We start from the raw sequence: 20,302 nt of genomic DNA on the forward strand, positions 1-20,302 counted from the left end.
CGGGCTGGGCCAGGGGGCAAAGTGGCAATTTCCCCCCAGGCCGCTCTGATTCCCTGTAAAATGGGCCGCTGTACAGGCAGCTCAGGACTGTGCATGTGTCGGAGCTGACCGGGTGCTGCTGCTCGGGCGGCTCTGGCAGGGTTACAGCGTGGAGGAGCAGTGAAAAGAATGTCTCTATCTTCCACTGCAGCTGCGAGCCGGCGATGTGTCCTGTGACAGGGATGTTAGCTGCCTGTACGGTACCTGTCACACAGGACTGAGATTGTTTGTGTTCCATTCTTACGGAGCAAAGCCCCCCTCCTCTATAGAAATGAGAGAACAGATCTGCTCTGCCTCCTCCCGCCCCTCTCTTCCTGTGCCCGCCCACACATTCTCTTCACATCACACGGGCAGTCTCCAGTGTGGGCGGGTAAGTTTAAAGTTGTCTAGTCGGGAGTGCACAGTGCTTTCCTAATCCTGTATATGCATGCTTTTGGATGAGTTTGTGTTAGGCAGTCTGCAACTGAGAGTTGTTTTCCTGGCTTTGAGTGGTGTTTCTAAGTCTTAGTACCCAGCTCACAAAGAACTGTTCTTGTTGGCCATAGAAACCAGCCAGACTTTCCTGCTCCTCTTAAGCCCCATGTCAAATGAGTGTTTCTGCTACTAATGATAAATCCCAAGACAAACCACTGATAGAAGTGCTCCTTTGCTGGGTCTAAATGCTGTAGAAGTTCACTCACTTACTTGGAAGCAAAGAGCGACATTTCACTGATCCAGTGAGGGAGCCACTCCATAGGAAAAGGTAAGTGGTTTGTTACTGGTGAGTTGTAGAGGATTGCTGGTCTGACATGGCCTTCACTCTCCTGGACTTATAGAATGGACACTCTGATTACTATGGGTCGTGTGCTGTTTTTTCCTTTTCACTTTTATGTATGGAGCCCAGTATTTAGATCTCCACTGGATGTACAGTCCTCGCTGTATGTCCTTTAAAACCACTTCTGGACCGGAAGGATTCCCCCCCTTAATGACCAGGCCATTTTTTGCGATTCGGCACTGCGTTATTTTAACTGACAATTGTGCGGTCGGGCGACGCTGTACCCAAATACAATTGATGTCCTTTTTCCCCACAAACAGAGCTTTCTGTTGGTGGTATTTGATCACCTCTGCGATTTTTATTTTTTTGCACTATAAACAAACAAAAGAGCGACAATTCTGAAAAAAAAAAAAAAAAAAAATTTCACTTTTTGCTATATAACATTCACAATAATAATTAAAAAAAATTAAAAATCAAACTTTTTCATAATTTTAGGCCAATTTGTATTCTGCTACATATTTTTGGTAAAAAATAAATCCCAATAAGCGTATTTTGATTGGTTTGCGCAAAAGTTATCGTGTCTACAATGTCAGTTAGGTGTCCGATCTGTCCGCCGCAATGTTGCAGTCCTGCAAAAAATCGCTTATCGCTGCCAAATTGCCAATACTAGTAAAGAATAAACATGACATAAATCTTTCCCCTAGTTTGTAGAAACGATAACTTTTGCGCAAACCAATCAATATACACTTATTGGGATTTATTTTTTACCAAAAATATGTAGCAGAATACAAATTGGCCTAAAATTATAAAAAAGTTTTGATTTTTAATTTTTTTTATTATTATTGTGAATGTTATATAGCAGAATGTGAAAAATATTGTTTTTTTCAGAATTGTCACATTTTTTTGTTTATAGCACAAAAAATAAAAATCGCACAGGTGATCAAATACCACCAAAAGAAAGCTCTGTTTGTGAGGAAAAAAAAGGATATCAATTTTATTTGGTTACAGCATCGCACGACCACGCAATTGTCCATTAAAATAACGCAGTGCCGAATCGCAAAAAATGGCCTGGTCATTAAGGGGGAAAATCGTCCGCTCCAGAAGTGGTTAAAACATTTTTCTAGGTGGCACTGATGTGGAGACACTAATATGGGGCACTAATAGGTGGCACTGATGCAATGATGGGCTGCACTGATGAGCAGGCACTGAAAGGTAGCACTGATTGGCGTCACTTGCTGGGCATTGCTGAGGCTGCACTGTAATGCTGTGCTCTGATTATCTGTACAGGTCTCCCCTGCGAGGAGATGCCACTGATCTGGCTCTCCACATTTTACACATGATCCACTGTGATTGGACACAGCCAATCACATGTGCAATGAGCCGCGGCATCGGCTCTTTAACGAGATCGGGGTCATATTGGTCTTGTTTCATAACAACATCAATACCCGCTATAAAAACCAGATGGGCATGGATGGTGAGCTGATTCGGTGGTTCAACGGGCCACTTGACTAGATTTGCCCCCCAGGCCTAAGGCTGCCAGCCCTCCCCTGAAAAGAAGCACCCAGTACTTCTGGGTATGGGGCAGCATGTGACTGTCTCCCCTTCCTCCTACAGTTCAATGCTAGGTGGCTGAGCAGCCGATCATAAGATACAAGAGGTGTCACATGGGGATGGGAAAAGCATCCTCAGCCCCCTGTAAGCTTGGAGAAAACAAAGGGCCACGTCTCTTTACTCCAGAGGCTGATCCATGTTGCAATATTGGAAGAAAGGGAAGGCAGGTAATAGCAACTCTGGAAAGCAGAATTAAATTCAGCCTCTATTGCCTCGAGCCTCTATTGTCCTCCATGGGCAAGAAATCATTGACATGTCAAAGCTATAAACACATGAAATAAAATGAATTACAGATAAGTGCTCTATCATTCTTGCCAAAGCAATTGTTATTTTATCCAGTCAGTCTTGATCCAGGCACCCCAGCCAAACAGTAAAGCCAGAACCTGCTTTCTCTCTGACCTCCCTGCAGCTGACCATTATAACCTGGCCAGGAGCCCACCTCAACCTGGGACTGGGCAGTGGAGTACAGCTAGTTTATTTTCTATTTTGTAGCCAAATTGGGATAACACCTAATTTATAATATTTGTTACATCTTCCCTTTCACATAGCATAAAAAAATAGTTGCTGCTTAGCTATTTCTGAAAAATACTCCCTTTTTACTGTAAGTAATGTTCAAGGGAGGCTGTGGAGTTATGTTTACCATAATTATTTGTGTCTCTTCTGTGCTGGTAACTCTTCATTATCAGTTGTAAGCTAGATATGCACACTGTCTGTCCTAAGAAATGGTTAAAGATCTCAAGGCTTGTGTCCTGCATTGTACATTACCAAAAAACTGTCCCTCAATCTGTCCCCTTATTGCACATTTTAAACAACAGAAGCTGCCTGTAGAGTTCTTTGTATAACCCGTCATCAAAGAAACAACTAGAAAGATAAGGATATTTTTTTAAATTATTTTTAGGTATGCTTTGTGAATAGGAGCAAATATGACTGCAAAGGTAGAAACAACACGTTAAAGTAAACCCGTGCTTCACCTTCACTAGGCAAAGTAACAGTTTCACTTGATAGAAGGCTCTGTTAGGAGTCTATAATGTTCTGCACATCCCTGCCCCTGCAGAACCTGAAAATTCCCATGCAATCTGCAACTGAGTATACACTCCCTTACATCCCCATGTGACATGGGTCCAGCCTGGCAATTGGCCACTCATGCACCAAGTTCTGAGGCAGAAGAGATTGTCACATTCCCCCACTCCTGGAAGTGCTGGCATACCACTATACTGGAACAGCCAACCAGGCATCGGGTTCATACAGCACAGTGCCCTCACCTGGCGATGGATGAAAACTACAGATCCTAGCAGCCTCCACGTTCCTCCCTGGCGGTCCACATGTAACATACGAAGTATCTGAAGGAATCGAATCCCCCTGCAGAGCGAAAGTCACACATTGAAGATTCAGGGTCATGTACAATACCAACCAGAAAAGTTACTATTCAATAACTGATTCACTCTTTAAAAAAACCTGCCATGCTGAGGATTGTATATAAATATAAAAATAAATCTCAAGTAATATAGATATTACCAGTGGCTGTTTTTGAATGAATGTACTATATATGAGCATGTGCCTGGAGTTCTACTTTAAGTGTGTAGCACTACTCCCATAGGAGCTGCTGTGTGTGGGTTCCCCTGGGTTACCATTAGTAACTGTAGAACATTCTGATATGTTTCCAAGTGTTTTTACCTCAGACAAGGACCAGTCCAGTTTCTTTGGTTTTTATGTTTTATTAGGAACTTGGATAAGAGAAGTGATGGGTGGGAAACTCCAATTAAACTGAACTATGCACAATATGCTGGGACGATATAGAAAATGCTGGTTAACGCTGACTGAGCTAGTCACGGCTAGGGTGCTTACTTTGGCTTTGACTGTGGAAGAGTCCTTTTAGCTTCCTAAGGCACTCCTTTCCTGAGGTAGCTGTCCTTTATAGTAGACTGCACTGCTGAGCAACATCCGGGACCTTCCTGGCACCCTAATCTTCAGGGCTTAACAACTTGGCACCCCCTTTACTGTATCACTCTGGGTTAACTGACTTCTGGATCCCCTTTACCCCTCTGGAGTGGTCCCCTCTCTTAGGCAGACCCCTGGGCAGATTCTTGAGTACTCACAATACTGTTTTTCCAGGAGTATTCTGCCCAGCAGCTCCACTTGCAGCACAGCTCAGCCCCTGGTCCCTATGCCGACTGCGTGGACCACCTTCCTCAGCAACAGGAGGGGAGACAGCCATCACCCTCCTACTGGGACCTGGCTTCCCGCCCAAAGACCCCCTGTCACATGCTCCCTCTGGATTTATTCCCAATCCCAGGATGCATTGCAACAATGCCCACCCACTGGGACAGTCAAAAAACCCTGATGTGCTATTGGCTAGGTTTCCTCCACTGTCCAACAAGGTCCCTCATTGGATACAGTGGGGAGACTCCCCAGACTCAACAGGTCACACCTGGAAGCATGTGACAGGCTAACTAACAGATCAGACCCTCCTGATAAGCAGAACAGGGTCACATATATGCTTTGCCTAGCACCTACCTAGGGAGGTGCTACAAGTGTTATGTAAAATAATTGATTAATAGCTAAGTGAAAGAAATACTCTGTACTATGATATAATGATCAATGATAAGCCTCTACTGCTATAGTATCCACAACCTGAAGACAGGTCTTTGCAGCACTGGGGTCCTGGGCCCTATTCCAGACCTTCAAATGCATTGAGCGTTTGTGTTCTATTCTGTCCAATGACTTCACACGAAGCATTAAGACAAATTAGTGGGTTAACAGGCACAGCCCATGCACATGTAGGGGGCCTGGGCCCCAGAGGCTTCACCACCTCTGACCCCTTGCTTGCTGCTCACTGCTGTCACTTGTAAATGTGGGAGTGATAGAGCGGCTCTCCCAGGGGCACACACAGAACCCTACCTGTCCTGCCTATCCCCATAACCTCAGAGGATGGGGCGGGCAGTGGCATTTGTGGGGGAGGTGAGGAGGTGGTACATCAATCCAGGAGGTGCCAGTATGGCCACAGTTTCTTCTGGCCCTGGAATGTTGGGGGGGGGGGGGTAGTCTTAAAGCTATGTAAGGGGCCCCAAAATTTCTGATGGCTGTCCTGAAAAAGCATGATGCAGCTTAGTGCTCCATCACACCAGTCTGCAGGCGTTATGGCCCATATAACTCATGCATGCTGATGTGTCTTGTGTAGGGGTAGTATGGTGCTTTGTTACAATGTATCAGAATGTTTAATTTTTAGTTCTTTTTTCAACTTTATTAAAGTGTTAAAGTGTAACAAAATGACACTTCATTAAACCCTATGCAGTGCGTTGCAATGTTCTGTATTAACATAATGACGTGCATTGTGATGCATTATATGCATACATGTTGCATTTTAATGTAATACACTGTAACGCACCTCAATGCAGCATTGTAGTGTGAACAGGGCTCATAGAAACAAAGTTTTTCTATATGTCATTGCGTTGAGTCTAAATCAGCACAGATCAAGGGACATGGTGTAAAGGAGCCCTTAAAAAAGCAGATGCCAGACCATTCATTTTAAAATATTATTTTATGTTATACATTCTATTATATGTGCATTTAGGGCTCACACAGCATTTTTATCTGTACTGTGTTTTTCTAGGGTGCATTCACACTTGCAAATTCACCTGCTGGGGGTTGGATAAGAGAATCCCAGTGGGGGTTCCCACGATTAGCTGCGAGAGGCAGGCCCATGGAAAGCAATAGGAGTCTGTCAGCTCTCACAGTCAGTTGTGCCCACTCGCATGTAATCACTCATGCAGCGATCGCATGCTAGTGATCAACCCTGGATGCAGACTGCCTGAGTCCAGGGCCAATCATTCATAAATGGTCGCAGCTTAAGATACTACAAGTGGATGTGGTTAGCTGTGAGAGCGGGCAGCCTCCCATTGTTTTCCATGGGACTGCCTGTCACAGGTAATCGCAGGAACCCCCTTGCCAAGGTTCTGGCATCTAATCTCCGAACGGCTGCATTCACACATGTGAACACACCAAGTCACGGTTCACACTGGTGTAATGAGGGAAACCCTGCAATTCAGTGCCAGTTCCCGCATCGCACTGGAATCGCACAGTGGTTCACACTGAGATTTGCGAATCCCTGGGGGTGTCAATGTAAAGTTAATGACACCTAAGATTGGTTGGCAGATCGCAGAGCAAACTGTGAAATGGTGAACAAATCGGATTGCATGGGTGTTCACACCTATTCCATCCGATTCCAGTGCGAACCACAAAAAGGGTCCTGCACCATTTTGGTGTGAATGCAATATGATTTCAGCCATATAGTTTGAAATCGCATCGCACAGAAATCGCATGTGATCTGCACAGGAAAACGGTGTGCTTCACATAGGATGTCTGGCATCGCACTAGTGTGAACCGGCACTTATGGATCTAAGCGCAGTACTATAGGCCATGCACACAGTAAACTTGCGTTGTGATCAAATACCTAAAATAAAAATAGAAAAATCCACATCTGAGGGCAGTCATTTATGCATGTAAATACAAGTTCATGCGTACACACGTACCTGCTTCAATTTATTGAAATTGAGGCAGAATTTTATGCATCTAATTCCCGATTCACACACATGCAATGCGGGAATCCTGCAAATCCACTGTGGGTTCGCATTCAACTCGCAGGCAGTTCATACTGCCATATGTGAATCGCTGGGGGTGTCAATACAAAGTTAACGACAGCCCCAGATCAGTTTGCATATCGCAATGCGAACTGTCACTTTGGACATGAATTGGATAGCATAGGTGTGAGCACGGATGCAATCCGATTATGGTGCGGACCCAAAAAAGGGTCCTGTGCTAGTTGTGTCCAAATGCGATGCGAATTCAGCCATACAATCTGTATGGCTGAATTTGCATCGCACAGACATTGCATGTGATTTGAAGAGCAGTGCGCTCCGAATCACATGCAATGTCTGTCATCACATATATGTGAACCGGCTCCTAATACTGTGTGGATGTTTATGCATCCATACGTGTGTAAACACAAGCACCTTACAGGCCATTTCATGGTTTTTTTTTATGTAGGATCCCGCATAAATGACTAGTAAATTTGTTACCATTTTATCCCTGGACTGTGAATTTTTATTTTTTTTTACTTAAAATAACGATTTATTTAATACATGTGAAGTGTGAATTTTAATGGCAGCTCGGCTTGCTCAATGGCAAATCTGAACTTCAGAACGCCATCATTTCTGGACCCCAATAAACTCACCAACCTAATTGCAGACGTGGCGAAGACCTGCCCATTGGAGCCGACGCTGAGCACGATAATGGAGGCTATGACCACGATGAGATCTGAGGGTGAGAGGAGAAAGGGTGAAAATCCTTGTATATTTTGTGATATTCTGATCACCAGCAGGCAATATTCACGCAGGGATTGCATTATAGTAACCTAATTTACAAAAGTGTTTCTTTGTTTTGCAGCCGGGCACCTGATGCATTAAAACTCCCAAGACTTGCTGCAGCAATTACCTAATGACGTCTTAAGCTGGATACACACTATACAACTTTTGTTAGATTTCCTTTAGATTTACCTTCAACTATATAGTGCGAGGGTCTGCCTGGTTGCATACAAATTGAAAGTGTTTAGATTTGACCTCATATTATATGGTTTTGGTAAATCAAAAGAAAAAAATCTAAACAAATTGTATAGTTTGTATCCAGCTTTAGACTGACAGCGCTTGGCAAAGCAATAGAGCCCTGATTGGCTCAGTATTTTACCCCCCCCCCCCACTAAGAGTGGGGGGTGATACCAGGACACATCCAGCTACTTACACTCATCAGCCACTTTATTAGGTACACCTTGTTAGTACTGGGTTGGACCCCCTTTTGCCTTCAGAACTGCCTTCATTCTTCGTGGCATAGTGTTGGAAACATTCCTCAGAGATTTTGGTCCATATTGACATGATGGCATCACGCAGTTGCTGCAGATTTGTCGGCTGCACATCCATGATGCGAATCTCCCATTCCACCACATCCCAAAGGTGCTCTATTGGATGAGATCTGGTGACTGTGGAGGCCATTGGAGTACAGTGACCTCATTGTCATGTTCAAGAAACCAGTGGTGAGATGATTTGAGCTTTGTGACATGGAGCATTATCCTGCTGGAAGGAGCCATCAGAGGATGGGTGCACTGTAGTCATAAAGGGATGGACATGGTCATCAACAATACTCAGGTAGGCCGTGGAGTTTAAAAAATGCTCAATTGGTACTAAGGGGCCCAAAGTGTGCCAAGAAAATATCCCCCACACCATTACACCACCAGCCTGAACCGTTGATACAAGGCAGGATGGATCCATGCTTTCATGTTTATGCCAAATTCTGACCCTACAGTCTGAATTTCGCAGCAGAAATTGAGATTCATAGGACCAGGAAACATTTTTCCAATCTTCTATTGTCCAATTTTGGTGAGCCTGTGCAAATTGTAGCCTTAATTCCCTGTTCTTAGCTGGCAGGATTGGCACCCGGTGTGGTCTTCTTCTGCTGCTGTATTCCATCTGCTTCAAGGTTCGATGTGTTGTGCGTTCAGAGATGGTATTCTGCATACCTTGGTTGTAACAAGTGGTTATTTGAGTTACTGTTGCCTTTTTATCATCTGCCCATTCTCCTCAATCGCTGACATCAACAAGGCACTTTCGTCCACACAACTGTCGCTCATTGGATATTTTCTCCTTTTCGGACCATTCTCTGAAAATTCTAGAGATGGTTGTCCCAGTAGATCAGCAGTTTTTGAAATACTCAGACTAGCCCATCTGGCACCAACAACCATGCCACATTCAAAGTCAGTTAAATCCTCTTTCTTCCCCATTTTGATGTTCAGTTTGAACTTCAGCATGTCATCTTCACCATGTCTAGATGCCTAAATGCATTGAGTTGTTGCCATGTGATTGGCTGATTAGCAATTTGTGTTACCAAGCCATTGAACGGGTGTTCCTAATAAAGTGGCCGGTGAGTGTGTTCTGTTCTACAGTGGTGATCGAAAGTTTGGGCACCCCAGGTAAAAATTTCTATTAATGTGCATAAAGAAGCCAAGGAAAGATGGAAAAATCTCCAAAAGGCATCAAATTACAGATTAGACGTGCTTATAATATGTCAACAAAAGTTAGATTTTATTTCCATCATTTACACTTTCAAAATTACAGAAAACAAAAAAATGGCATCTGCAAAAGTTTGGGTACCCTGCAGAGTTGATATCTTGTACTGCCCCCTTTGGCAAGTATCACAGCTTGTAAACGCTTTTTGTAGCCAGCCAAGAGTCTTTCAATTCTTGTTTGAGGTATCTTTGCCTATTCTTCCTTACAAAAGTCTTCCAGTTCTTTAAGATTTCTGGGCTGTCTGTCACGCACTGCTCTTTTAAGGTCTATCCAGATTTTCAATTATGTTGAGGTCACGAGATTGTGAAGGCCATGGCAAAACCTTTTTACGCCTGTTGATTTAATCCCCCGTGGATTTCGAGGTGTGTTTAGGATCATTATCCATTTGTAGAAGCCATCCTCTCTTTAACTTCAGCTTTTTCACAGATGGCATCAAGTTACCATCCAAAATTTGCTGAAATTTTATTGAATCCATTTTTCCTTCTACTCGTGAGATGTTCCCTGTGCCACTGGCTGCAATACAACCCCAAAGCATGATTGATCCACCCCCATGCTTAACAGTTGGACAGAGGTTCTTTTTATTAATTTCTGTGCCCCTTCTCCAAACGTACCTTTGCTCATTCCGGCCAAAATGTTTTAACCTCATCGGTCCAAAGAACTTGTTTCCAAAATGCATCAGGCTTGTCTATATGTTCATTTGCAAAGTTCAAACGCTGATTTTTGTGGTGAGGACGTAGAAGAGGTTTTCTTCTGATGACTCCATGAAGACCATATTTGTACAAGTATCTCTTTATAGTGGAATAGTGTACCACAACTCCAGTGTCTGCCAGATCTTTCTGGAGGGATCGTGCAGTCAAACGTGGGTTTTGAATTGTTTTTCACACAATCCTGCGAGCTGTTCTGTCTGATAATTTTCTTGGTCTTCCAGATCTTGCTTTAACTTCCACTGTTCCTGATGACTGCAATTTCTTAATTACATTCTGAACAGAGGATATTGACATCTGAAAACGCTTTGCTATCTTCTTATAGCCTTCTCCAGCTTTGTGAGCCTCAGCTATTTTCAGTATCAGTTTTCTAGACAACTGCTTAGAAGATCCCATGGTGCTGATTGTTGGGGCAAGGTCAGATGAGTCTGGGCATTTAAAACCTTTGAGACTGACATCACCTGGTCTTCCCAGATGATGATTGAGAACAATCCATGACACTGGCAGGTCTCAGCCTTGCAAAGGGGGCAGTGCATGCTATAAATTCTGCAGGGTGCCCAAACTTTTGCAGATGCCATTTTTTTGTTTTCTGTAATTCTGAAAGTGTCAATGATGGAAATAAAATCTAACTTTTGTTGACATATAAGAATGTTTAATCTGTAATTTGATGCCTTTTGGAGATTTTTCCATCTTTCCTTGGCTTCTTTATGCACATTAATACAAATTTTTACCTGGGGTGCCCAAACTTTCGATCATTACTGTATGTTCAGCTTTAAAAGTAAGTTCCATATTTAAATACTAGCTTTCAGCTTTCCGATGCTGTTTTCGAGCTCTTAAATGGCTGACACCTCACATCTGAGTGATTTTAACAGGGAGTGTAATGCACCCATAACTAGTACCATGACCCTTTAATGTTTTGATATTCAGACTAATGCTGTAAAATTATTTTTGCAAGCTCAATTTCATATTTCTCCACTGTAAAACTAGCTGTTGCTTACAATCGGCAAGCAGCATTGTCTTTGAAAGCTAATCTTACACGGTATAAACGTCTCTCATCAGTGCATGTTGTGAGAGCCGTATCCCCTCGTGTCTATCACCAGGACGGAGACCCTATACGTATATCTTATGGCACTCTATTGTCTTCTATACTCTGTCCTTCATCATTGCCTATAGATTTCCTTGACAGGTTAAAGAAGACCTCCGCTCTAATTAGGAGGCTGTACACAGCTGTAAGATGAGCAGCTATTTATATCATCAAATACAACCATGGTCCACTCAAAACTCATATTTCAGTACATGATGGATGATGACAGCTTCTTGTGTGCCCATTATGAGGGGCTTCCCACCAGCCCTTTGCTGAGTCTCCGTGTCCGCACCTTCCTGTGCCAATTATGGAGGTTCCCACAATCCCTACACTGAGATTCCAGGTCTTCACACCTGTTGTGCCCCTTAGGAGGGGCTCTCACCAGCCCTGTGCTGAGGCTCTGTGTCCGCACCCTTCCTGTGCCAATTATGAAGGTTCCCAAAATCCCTACACTGAGATTCCAGGTCTTCACACCTGTTGTGCCCATTATGAGGGGCTCCCACCAGCCTTGTGCTGAGTCTCTGTGTCCGAACCTTCCTATGCCAATTATGGAGGTTCCCACAATCCCTATACTGAGATTCCAGGTATTCATACCTGTTTTACCCATTATGAGGGGCTCCCACCAGTCCTGTGCTGAGTCTCTGTGTCCGCACCCTTCCTTTGAAAATTATGGAGGTTCCCACAATCCCTACAGTGAGATTCCAGGTATTCATACCTGTTGCGCCCATTATGAGGGGCTCCTACCAGCCCTGTGCCGAGTCTCTGTGTCCGCACCCTTCCTGTGCCAATTATGGAGGTTCCCACAATCCCTACACTGAGATTCCAGGTCTTCACACCTGTTATGCCAATTATGAGGGGCTCCCACCAGCCCTGTGCCGAGTCTCTGTGTCCGCACCCTTCCTATGCCAATTATGGAGATTCCCACAATCCCTACACTGAGATTTCAGGTCTTCACACCTGCTGTGCCCATTATTAGAGGTTCCCACCATTCCTGTGCTGAGTTCCTAGGTCTGCACATGTGTAGTGCCCTTTGTGAGGGGCTCCCCCCACCTCTGTGCTGATTTCCCAAATCTACACATCCGCTGTACTTATTACGAGAGGTTGACACCATCCCTGGGCTGAGTTCCCAGGTTTTTTACACCTGCTTTTCCCATTATGAAGGGTTCCCCCATCCCTACACTGAGTTCCCAGGTCTGCACACCTGCTGTACCCATTTTGACAGAGCTGTTGAATACCCATCACAACACCCTTGCACTGAGTTCCTGGCTCTGTAAAACCAGTGTGCCCTATATTGGTGGTTCCCAATATTATTGGGCTGAGTTCCCGGGTCTGTTGCCATGTCTATTATGAGGGGCTTCCCTTGCTAAGTCAGAGCTAGAGCTTGAGTCAGGAAGAGGAATAAGCTTTGTTGATTGCAGAGTTAAAGGTCTGGCTGTGATGGATCTCTCCGGAGAAGCCACTGCTTCCACATAGAGAGCAAGAGTCCTTCTCTGCAACATGCTGTCAGGGGACAGGCTTTTCCCTTCAGGGTGTGGCTGCTTTCTAAAGAAAACAAATAGAAGACTTTGCAAACCTTCTGTTTTGATGCACTTGGAATATTTTTATTTGATTTAGACTGAAAGTTAATTGGTCTTTACAAAACACACCAAAACCACCTTCATTTCACCTTCCCCTTGAACCCCAATGACAACATTTTTGTCAAAATCTCCTGATTTTGCTGAAAATTTTGGGGCAATAAATCTACAAATTTGGCTTATCCTTAATGCCACTTAGACATGGGGAGACACTAACAGCATGTTTTATTTGTGCACATACTGCAATTTGTATTTTGCAATGTTAGGTGACAATAAATGCTTAGCAGTAATCCCTTAAGCCCCGTACACACGAGAAGAAATTCGGCCGGGAAATTTCGTCCGACGACCGATCTGCCGATTTTCGGCTTGTTAGTATGGTGCTTTCGACAGCCGACTCCGACTTTTCGGCTGACAAAATCCTGGTGTGCAGGCATTAAAATTTTTGTCCTCCGTCAAAACACGTCCGATTTTCGTCTCATTAGTACAGATTTTGATGGGGAAAAATCTTATGAGCAAGACTAGGCATGCTCAGAGATGAAAGAACACATACAAAGCAATCCAACACATGACATCACTTCTGAAGTAGAATTCTGTCATGCGGGAAAATTCGTGTGCAGTCTAGAGCACATTCCAACCAACAGACACCACTTTGGACAAGAGACGGACGACCGGTCGGCGGAAATTCGCTGCGTGTGTACGAGGCTTTAGAGTAGACCTTTCTTTGTACTCTGTGATGGGTATTCAACAATTCTGTCAAAGACAATGTGCAGAGTGCAGCTGTCTATAGCAACCTCTCACAATTCAGATTTAAACATGCAATTTTGACTGACTAAAGCCCCGTACACACGATAAGATTATCGAACGATCTGTCGTCCGTTTTTTGTGGCATGCTAGTCTGATGTGGAAAGTGAAGAGGTTATTTTTATACGAATTTTCCCGTACGACAGAATTCAACTTCAGAAGTGATGTCATGTGTTGGATTGTTTTGTATGCGTTCTTTCGTCTCTGAGCATGCCCAGTCTTGCTCTTAAGATTTTTTTCCGTCGAAATCTGTGCTAATGAGACGAAAATCAGACTTGTATAACGGATGACAAAAATTTTATAGCCTGCACATCAGGATTTTGTCAGCGGAAAAGTCGGAGTCGACTGTCGAAAGCACCATACTAACAATCCGAAAATCGGCAGATCGGTCGTCAGACGAATTTTCCCTTCAGATTTTCTTATCGTGTGTACGGGCCTTAAACCTCATTGGATTCTTTTGTCTGATAGATAACCCAGCAGCAAGTCCTACCATTATAATGGAACCCCGGACACAGTAAAAGAGGCTCTCACCGATTATTGAGATGGGTTTTCTAGCAAAACGTATTCGCCCCCTGAAACCCACATATTTGCTGCGGCAGCCGGCTGACCACAGACGTACAAGATATTCGGCACCAAAAAACACGACCAGTACAATCTCCTGTAGAGAAAACAGAGAAAAAGATAAAGGTGAGGAAAGAAAGAATGATTAATGACACACCAGGCTAAAAAGTCAGCAACACATTACTGACACTTGTCACCAGAATTACTCCACGCTACTAGAGGGCTCTGCTCCTTCGACCTATTTAACTCTCCTCTCCTGAAATACTCTGCACTGCTGGAGGGCTCTGCTCCTTCCTCTATCTAACTCTCCTCTCCTGAAATACTCTGCACTGCTGGATGGCTCTGCTCCTTCCTCTATCTAACTCTCCTCTCCTGAAATACTCTGCACTGCTGGAGGACTCTGCTCCTTCCTCTATCTAACTCTCCTCTCCTGAAATACTCTGCACTGCTGGAGGGTTCTGCTTCTTCCTCTATCTAACTCTCCTTTACTGACATACTCTGAACTGCTAAAGGACTCTGCTCCTTTATCTATCTAACTCTCCTCACCTGAAATACTCTGCACTGCTGGAAGGCTCTGCTCCTTCCTCAATCTAACTCTCCTCTCCTGAAATATTCTGCACTGCTGGAAGACTCTGCTCCTTCCTCAATCTAACTCCTCTCCTGAAATACTCTGCACTGCTAGAGGGCTCTGCTCCGTCCTCTAGCCAACTCTCCCCTACCGAAATACTCTGTATTGCTGGAAGACTCTGCTCCTTTCTCTATTTAACTCTCCTCTCCTGAAATACTCTGCACTGCTGGAGAGCTCTGCTCCTTCCCCTAGCCAACTCTCCTCTACTGAAATACTTTGTATTGCTGGAGGACTCTGCTCCTTCCTCTATCTAACTCTCCCCTACTGAAATACTCTGCTTCTTCCCCTAACTCTCCTCTCCTGAAATACTATTCACTGCTAGGGGACTCTACTCCTTCCTCGAATGCTCCTCTCCTGAAATACTCTGCACTGCTGGAAACCTAGGTTGTTCAAAGGGTTTCTGCTACTCACCATCCAGAACAGAGTTCCTGTGGCAAATTCAGAGTAATGTTCTATGGTGGAGAGGACACTGAATATTAAACATATAAGAACGAGGAGGAACCTGTGTATAAAACAGAGAATTATCACTGAACAATTCGATCTTCTTGATTCTAAGAGCACTATTTTACAGGATGTAAGGTTATAATATGAGATGGATTTGGAGAACTAAAATTGATCAGATCATGGCCAGCATCAATAAACACGCTTCCTCTGAGTCTGGGTTATCCTGGACCCGCCCCAGCCTTTGACTGGACAGTGAAACGAGAAGCAGTACAGTGATGAATGCTCACTCTGTTCTCTCTATTATCATGCTTCTTGTCAGCTCATGTACAGATTGGCTTCTTGGGCTTCTTCTTCTCACACTTTAGCTGAGGCTGATACCAGGTCAGATTCACGTAAATACACTGCTTAATTTAAGAGAAATCCAGTGATGATGTATTTCTAGTTACAAAGCTAAATACATGTGTGTCTTTATATCTGCCTAGAGTTTAGCTTCAGGCAAGACTTGTTATGCTGCTTGGCTTTTTTTGGTCTCATTGTAAAATAAATGGAAACACTTTAAAAACGATTCATTGAGTCTCCAATGTTCCCAGTTTTGAAAAAGGTCAATGTCTCGAAGTGCTCAAACCACAAACAGCCAGGCAATCAGCATTTTCAGAAAAATCAGTACTGATAGCACCAATGTTTCTAAAGCCTCGTACACACGCAACGAATTTCCGCCGACAGGTCGTCCGTCTTTTGTCTAGAGTGGTGTCTGTTGGTTGGAATGTGCCTAGACTGCACACGAATTTTCCCGTACGACAGAATTCTACTTCAGAAGTGATGTCATGTGTTGGATTGCTTTCTTTGTGTTCTTTCGTCTCTGAGCATGCCTAGTCTTGCTCATAAGATTTTTCCCCATCAAAATCTGTACTAATGAGACAAAAATCGGACGTTTTTTGACGGAGGACAAAAACTTTAATGCCTGCACATCATGATTTTGTCAGCCAAAAAGGCGGAGTCGGCTGTCGAAAGGACCATACTAACAATCCGAAAATCGGCAGATCGATCGTCGGACGAAATTTCCCGGCCGAATTTCTTCTCGTGTGTACGGGGCTTTACAATACAGTTATCCTTTTTTTTCTGCCCATAGATGGATGGAAGCTCGGCCTGTTCAGCAGGGACCAGTGGAGATTCGATCTATCTATGGCCGGCTTTAATCAGTATTCATTAAAGAAGTAAAGTCTGCATTCCTTTTTGCGACTTTAGATATAAAAACATATTTGCAATCCTTGCACAGTATAATGTACACAATCATTGCTTACTTACTGTTTTTTAGTCGTTTGTAAAAAATTTGTCTTCTGGGATTCGGCGGCACTTTCTTGAGTACTGTTTTCTGACTCATCTTTGGGCATCATTCTGCCCTTCCTTAATTCCCCTGTTAAAATCTTGCGTATGCGCGATCGTTTATTAACCAAACCTCTTTCTCAAGCCCCTTTCTTTAGATGACTGTCACTATAGGTGTACTCCCCCCTGACTGTGTGATGTCACAAGGGAAGTAAACCTTTAGTGACAATCATTTAAAGAAAGAGGCTTGAGAAAGAGGCTTGCAGGTAATCAGGAAGCAGGGAATGAAAGCCAAGTCTCGTGAGTCTGCATAGCTGTGCCGCAGACAGCGGAACTCTCATACACGGCATGCGGTGGATGGTAAAATGGCACACAGAGCGTGCCGTGAATGACAGGATGGGAAGCGCATGTAATCATACTTTACAATATGGATCGCTAGCAGATGAAACAAGTAAGGAGGATTTCACAGGCAGTGATCAATAGGTTTATTTATGAGAAGTGCAATGTGCTGAAGTTTTGTTGGAGAATTTACAACCACTTTAAATAACACTAGTAGTATAATCCAAAATAAGGAATCATAATATAGACACTCAAGTAAGCATTGCCTATAAACCCTCATATAAGAAATATGAAGGCAATCAGGAGAAAAAAGAAAGAGAGGGGGAAAAGAGGGAAAGGGGAGCAAAAGAAGGGGTGGTAAGAGGAAAAAAAGGGGGGCCAAGAAAGAACTATGAAAAGGAGGAAAGAACCAAAACCATATATCGAGTGGATAGTCAGGAATGAATACAGACCGGCCTAAAATCCTGAGGACCTCAAATATTTCCAGCCATAATATCAATATATTACACTGCTGGTCTCTTGCCTCAACCCATGCCACCCATATTTTCACACATTTGTTAAGGCAGTTGTGTTGCAAAAAAGTATGTTTGTAAAATGGTAAGCACGCATTAACCATAGACCTTCATTGATGTAAAGTGGGAGGGTCAAATAGCTCGCATTTGGTAAGGATGGTTTTCCTAGCTAGAGAAGCATAAGGGTCCTTTCACATGGGCTTTCCTCCCGTCGGACACCATTTTACTCGATCTGCCGATCCCCGCTAAGCAGGCAGATGACAGGTCCGTCTCCGCTTACTTTGCAGAGACAGAGCTGTCAGATCCCCGCTCTCTTCCATGGGAGACTGGATGAAGACGGACCACCTGTCCGTTTCCATCCGATCCGGTCCACCAGATGGATGGAAAATAAGGTTTCCATCCGTCTGGATTTCATGGGCAGGTTTTTATGGACAGGATCAGATCAGATAGCAGTGGGTGTCAGCGGAGATGTCGCCACTGACATCCGCTGCCCCATAGGGGTGCATGGAGCATCCAACAGGCGGACCTGATCGGAAAGCCCTAAAAGAGAAACAGCTGTTCATAATAGGTTGTGTAAGCATTGTCACAGATGTCCAGCAGCATAATTGAAGGTCTATAGTGACTACCAGTCAACTTACAACATGCATATCAGCAACAGCATCCCTCCAGAACTGCTGTATAAAGTAGCAGGTTTACCATACGGATGAAGGTGCCTATCTCATTATGGCATTTGGGATAGGTTGCCTGCACAGTGCGGAATATTACAGAGAGACTCTGGAGGGGATAATATACTTGGTGTAAAAACTTCAGCTGTATGAATCTACACTATATTGTCAAAAGTATTGGGACACCTGCCTTTGCACACACATGAACTTTAATGGCATCCCAGTCTTAGTCCGTAGTGTTCAATATTGAGTTGGCCCACCCCTTTCAGCTATAACAGCTTCAACTCTTCTGGGAAGGCTGTCCACAAGGTTTAGGAGCGTGTCTATGGGAATGTTTGACCATTCTTCCAGAAATACATTTGTGAGGTCAGGCACTGATGTGGACGAGAAGGCCTGGCTCGCAGTCTCCCCTCGAATTCATCCCAAAGGTGTTCTATCAAGTTAAGGTCAGTTAAGTTCCTTCACCCCAAACTCGCTCATCCATGTCTTTATGAACCTTGCTTTGTGCACTGGTCACTGGTGCACAGCTAGGCTGGAACAGGAAGGGGCCATACCCAAACTGTTCCCACAAAGTTGGAAGCATGAAATTGTCCAAAATGTCTTGGAAAGAGTTCCCTTCACTGGAACTAAGGGGCTAAGCCCAACCCATAAAAAACCACCCCACACCATAATCCCCCTCCACCAAATGATTTAGACCAGTGCACAAAGCAAGGTCCATAAAGACATGGATGAGTGTGTTTGGGGTGGAGGAACTTGACTGGCCTGCACACCTTTGGGATGAATTATAGCGCAGACTGCGAACCAGGTCTTCTCTCCAATATCAGTGCCTGACCTCACAAATGCGCTGTGGGAAGAATGATCAAACATTCCCATAGACACTCCTAAACCTTGCGAACAGCCTTCCCAGAAGAGATTAAGCTGTTATAGCTACAAAGGGTGGGCCAACACAATATTGAAACCTAAGAATAAGACTAGGATGCCAATTAATGTGCATGTATAGAGAGGTGTCCCAATACATTTGACAATGTAATGTATCTCTAGCTGAGATCATAAGAGGAAGGTATTGCTGTATACCCTCTTCCCAGTCATCATCAGTCAATGCGAGGATGTCCTATTGCCATATCTAAAAGAGCTGAGTAATCTTAGAGGTATCAATATTAGACAACCAGAGGTAAAGGGATGAGTGAATTTTGTCTACTCCATTGGATATCAATTGTCTCTCCACAGTATGAGAGGTCAGGGTGATAGGAGTAGGGAATAAGCCTGAATTGTATGTCAAAGTTGGAGAAATCTAAAGAACAATCAAAGAACATCCAGTTGGGCAGGTGGTGCATTGGTTTTAAACTATAAAAGGTGCGCAATCATCCCTCAGATATAACATTTTGCAAGGCTTTAATACTATATTTAGCACAAATATTAGGGTCAGGGATAGAATGGAGACGAGGAAGAAAGGGATTCCCCCATAGAACGGTGTAAGGGAACAATAAGTTTACTGCCCTAACTGTCATTTCTACCTGCTTGAAAACCAGGAGGGCAGTCATCATTGGATCAGTAACATTTGGATTAGATTGTGGACCTCAAAATTCTAGATTACTTAGTTCCTATTAAACACCCCCCCCCCTCTTTTCTCTTCCCTTTGCCCTCCTTTACTTTCCTGACACCAATGGTCACAGGATTTTATATCAATATAAGTTATTGTACAATTTAGTATTTTGCATTTTGTAGTATAATGGTGGTATTATTTGTTTTTGTTTTTTTACAGGCATATCAAATATTTACATGAGAGTGTGGGTCATGAGGAAGTGACAATATAGTGAAAGGCATCAATCCAATACTCCTCCCAGAAATTGCAATTATTTGCCCATTACACATAGATATAGATTAAATAGATATGGCGATCAGGAAATTTCGTATTGTATTGTAACAAGATTTTAATGATGTAATAAAGAGTATTTTTTTTTTATTAGTATTTCATATTGGCTCCTTCTCAGGCACATTTGAAGTGACATATACATTCCCATTTTATGGGGCTTGTGGTAATAGACTAGTACGATAAACAAAAAGGGATGGTGCCAGAGGTAGATAAGCCTATTTGATGGTTCTTCCCATATTTAATAGAATGTAAGGAGACAATGAGATTACTTCACCAAT

At 43.6% G+C, this 20,302-nt stretch overlaps 1 protein-coding gene across 4 annotated transcripts in view; it reads right to left on the reverse strand.

Moving 5' to 3' along the window:
• LOC309553869 (potassium voltage-gated channel subfamily KQT member 1-like) overlaps window positions 1-20,302 on the reverse strand; it is a 137,190-nt gene that overhangs the window by 50,470 nt on the left and 66,418 nt on the right. For all 4 annotated transcript variants that reach the window (XM_082255351.1, XM_082255348.1, XM_082255349.1 and 1 more), the window contains 4 exons: window positions 15,280-15,370; window positions 14,211-14,337; window positions 7,639-7,717; window positions 3,667-3,763 (listed from right to left, as the gene is read on the reverse strand). In XM_082255351.1, the coding sequence (XP_082111477.1) occupies window positions 3,667-3,763; window positions 7,639-7,717; window positions 14,211-14,337; window positions 15,280-15,370 (394 nt within the window). The remainder of the gene's footprint in view (window positions 1-3,666; window positions 3,764-7,638; window positions 7,718-14,210; window positions 14,338-15,279; window positions 15,371-20,302) is intronic.

Source organism: Pelophylax lessonae (assembly GCF_965119305.1).
Source record: "Pelophylax lessonae genome assembly, chromosome: 4".
Taxonomy (NCBI): Eukaryota; Metazoa; Chordata; class Amphibia; order Anura; family Ranidae; genus Pelophylax; species Pelophylax lessonae.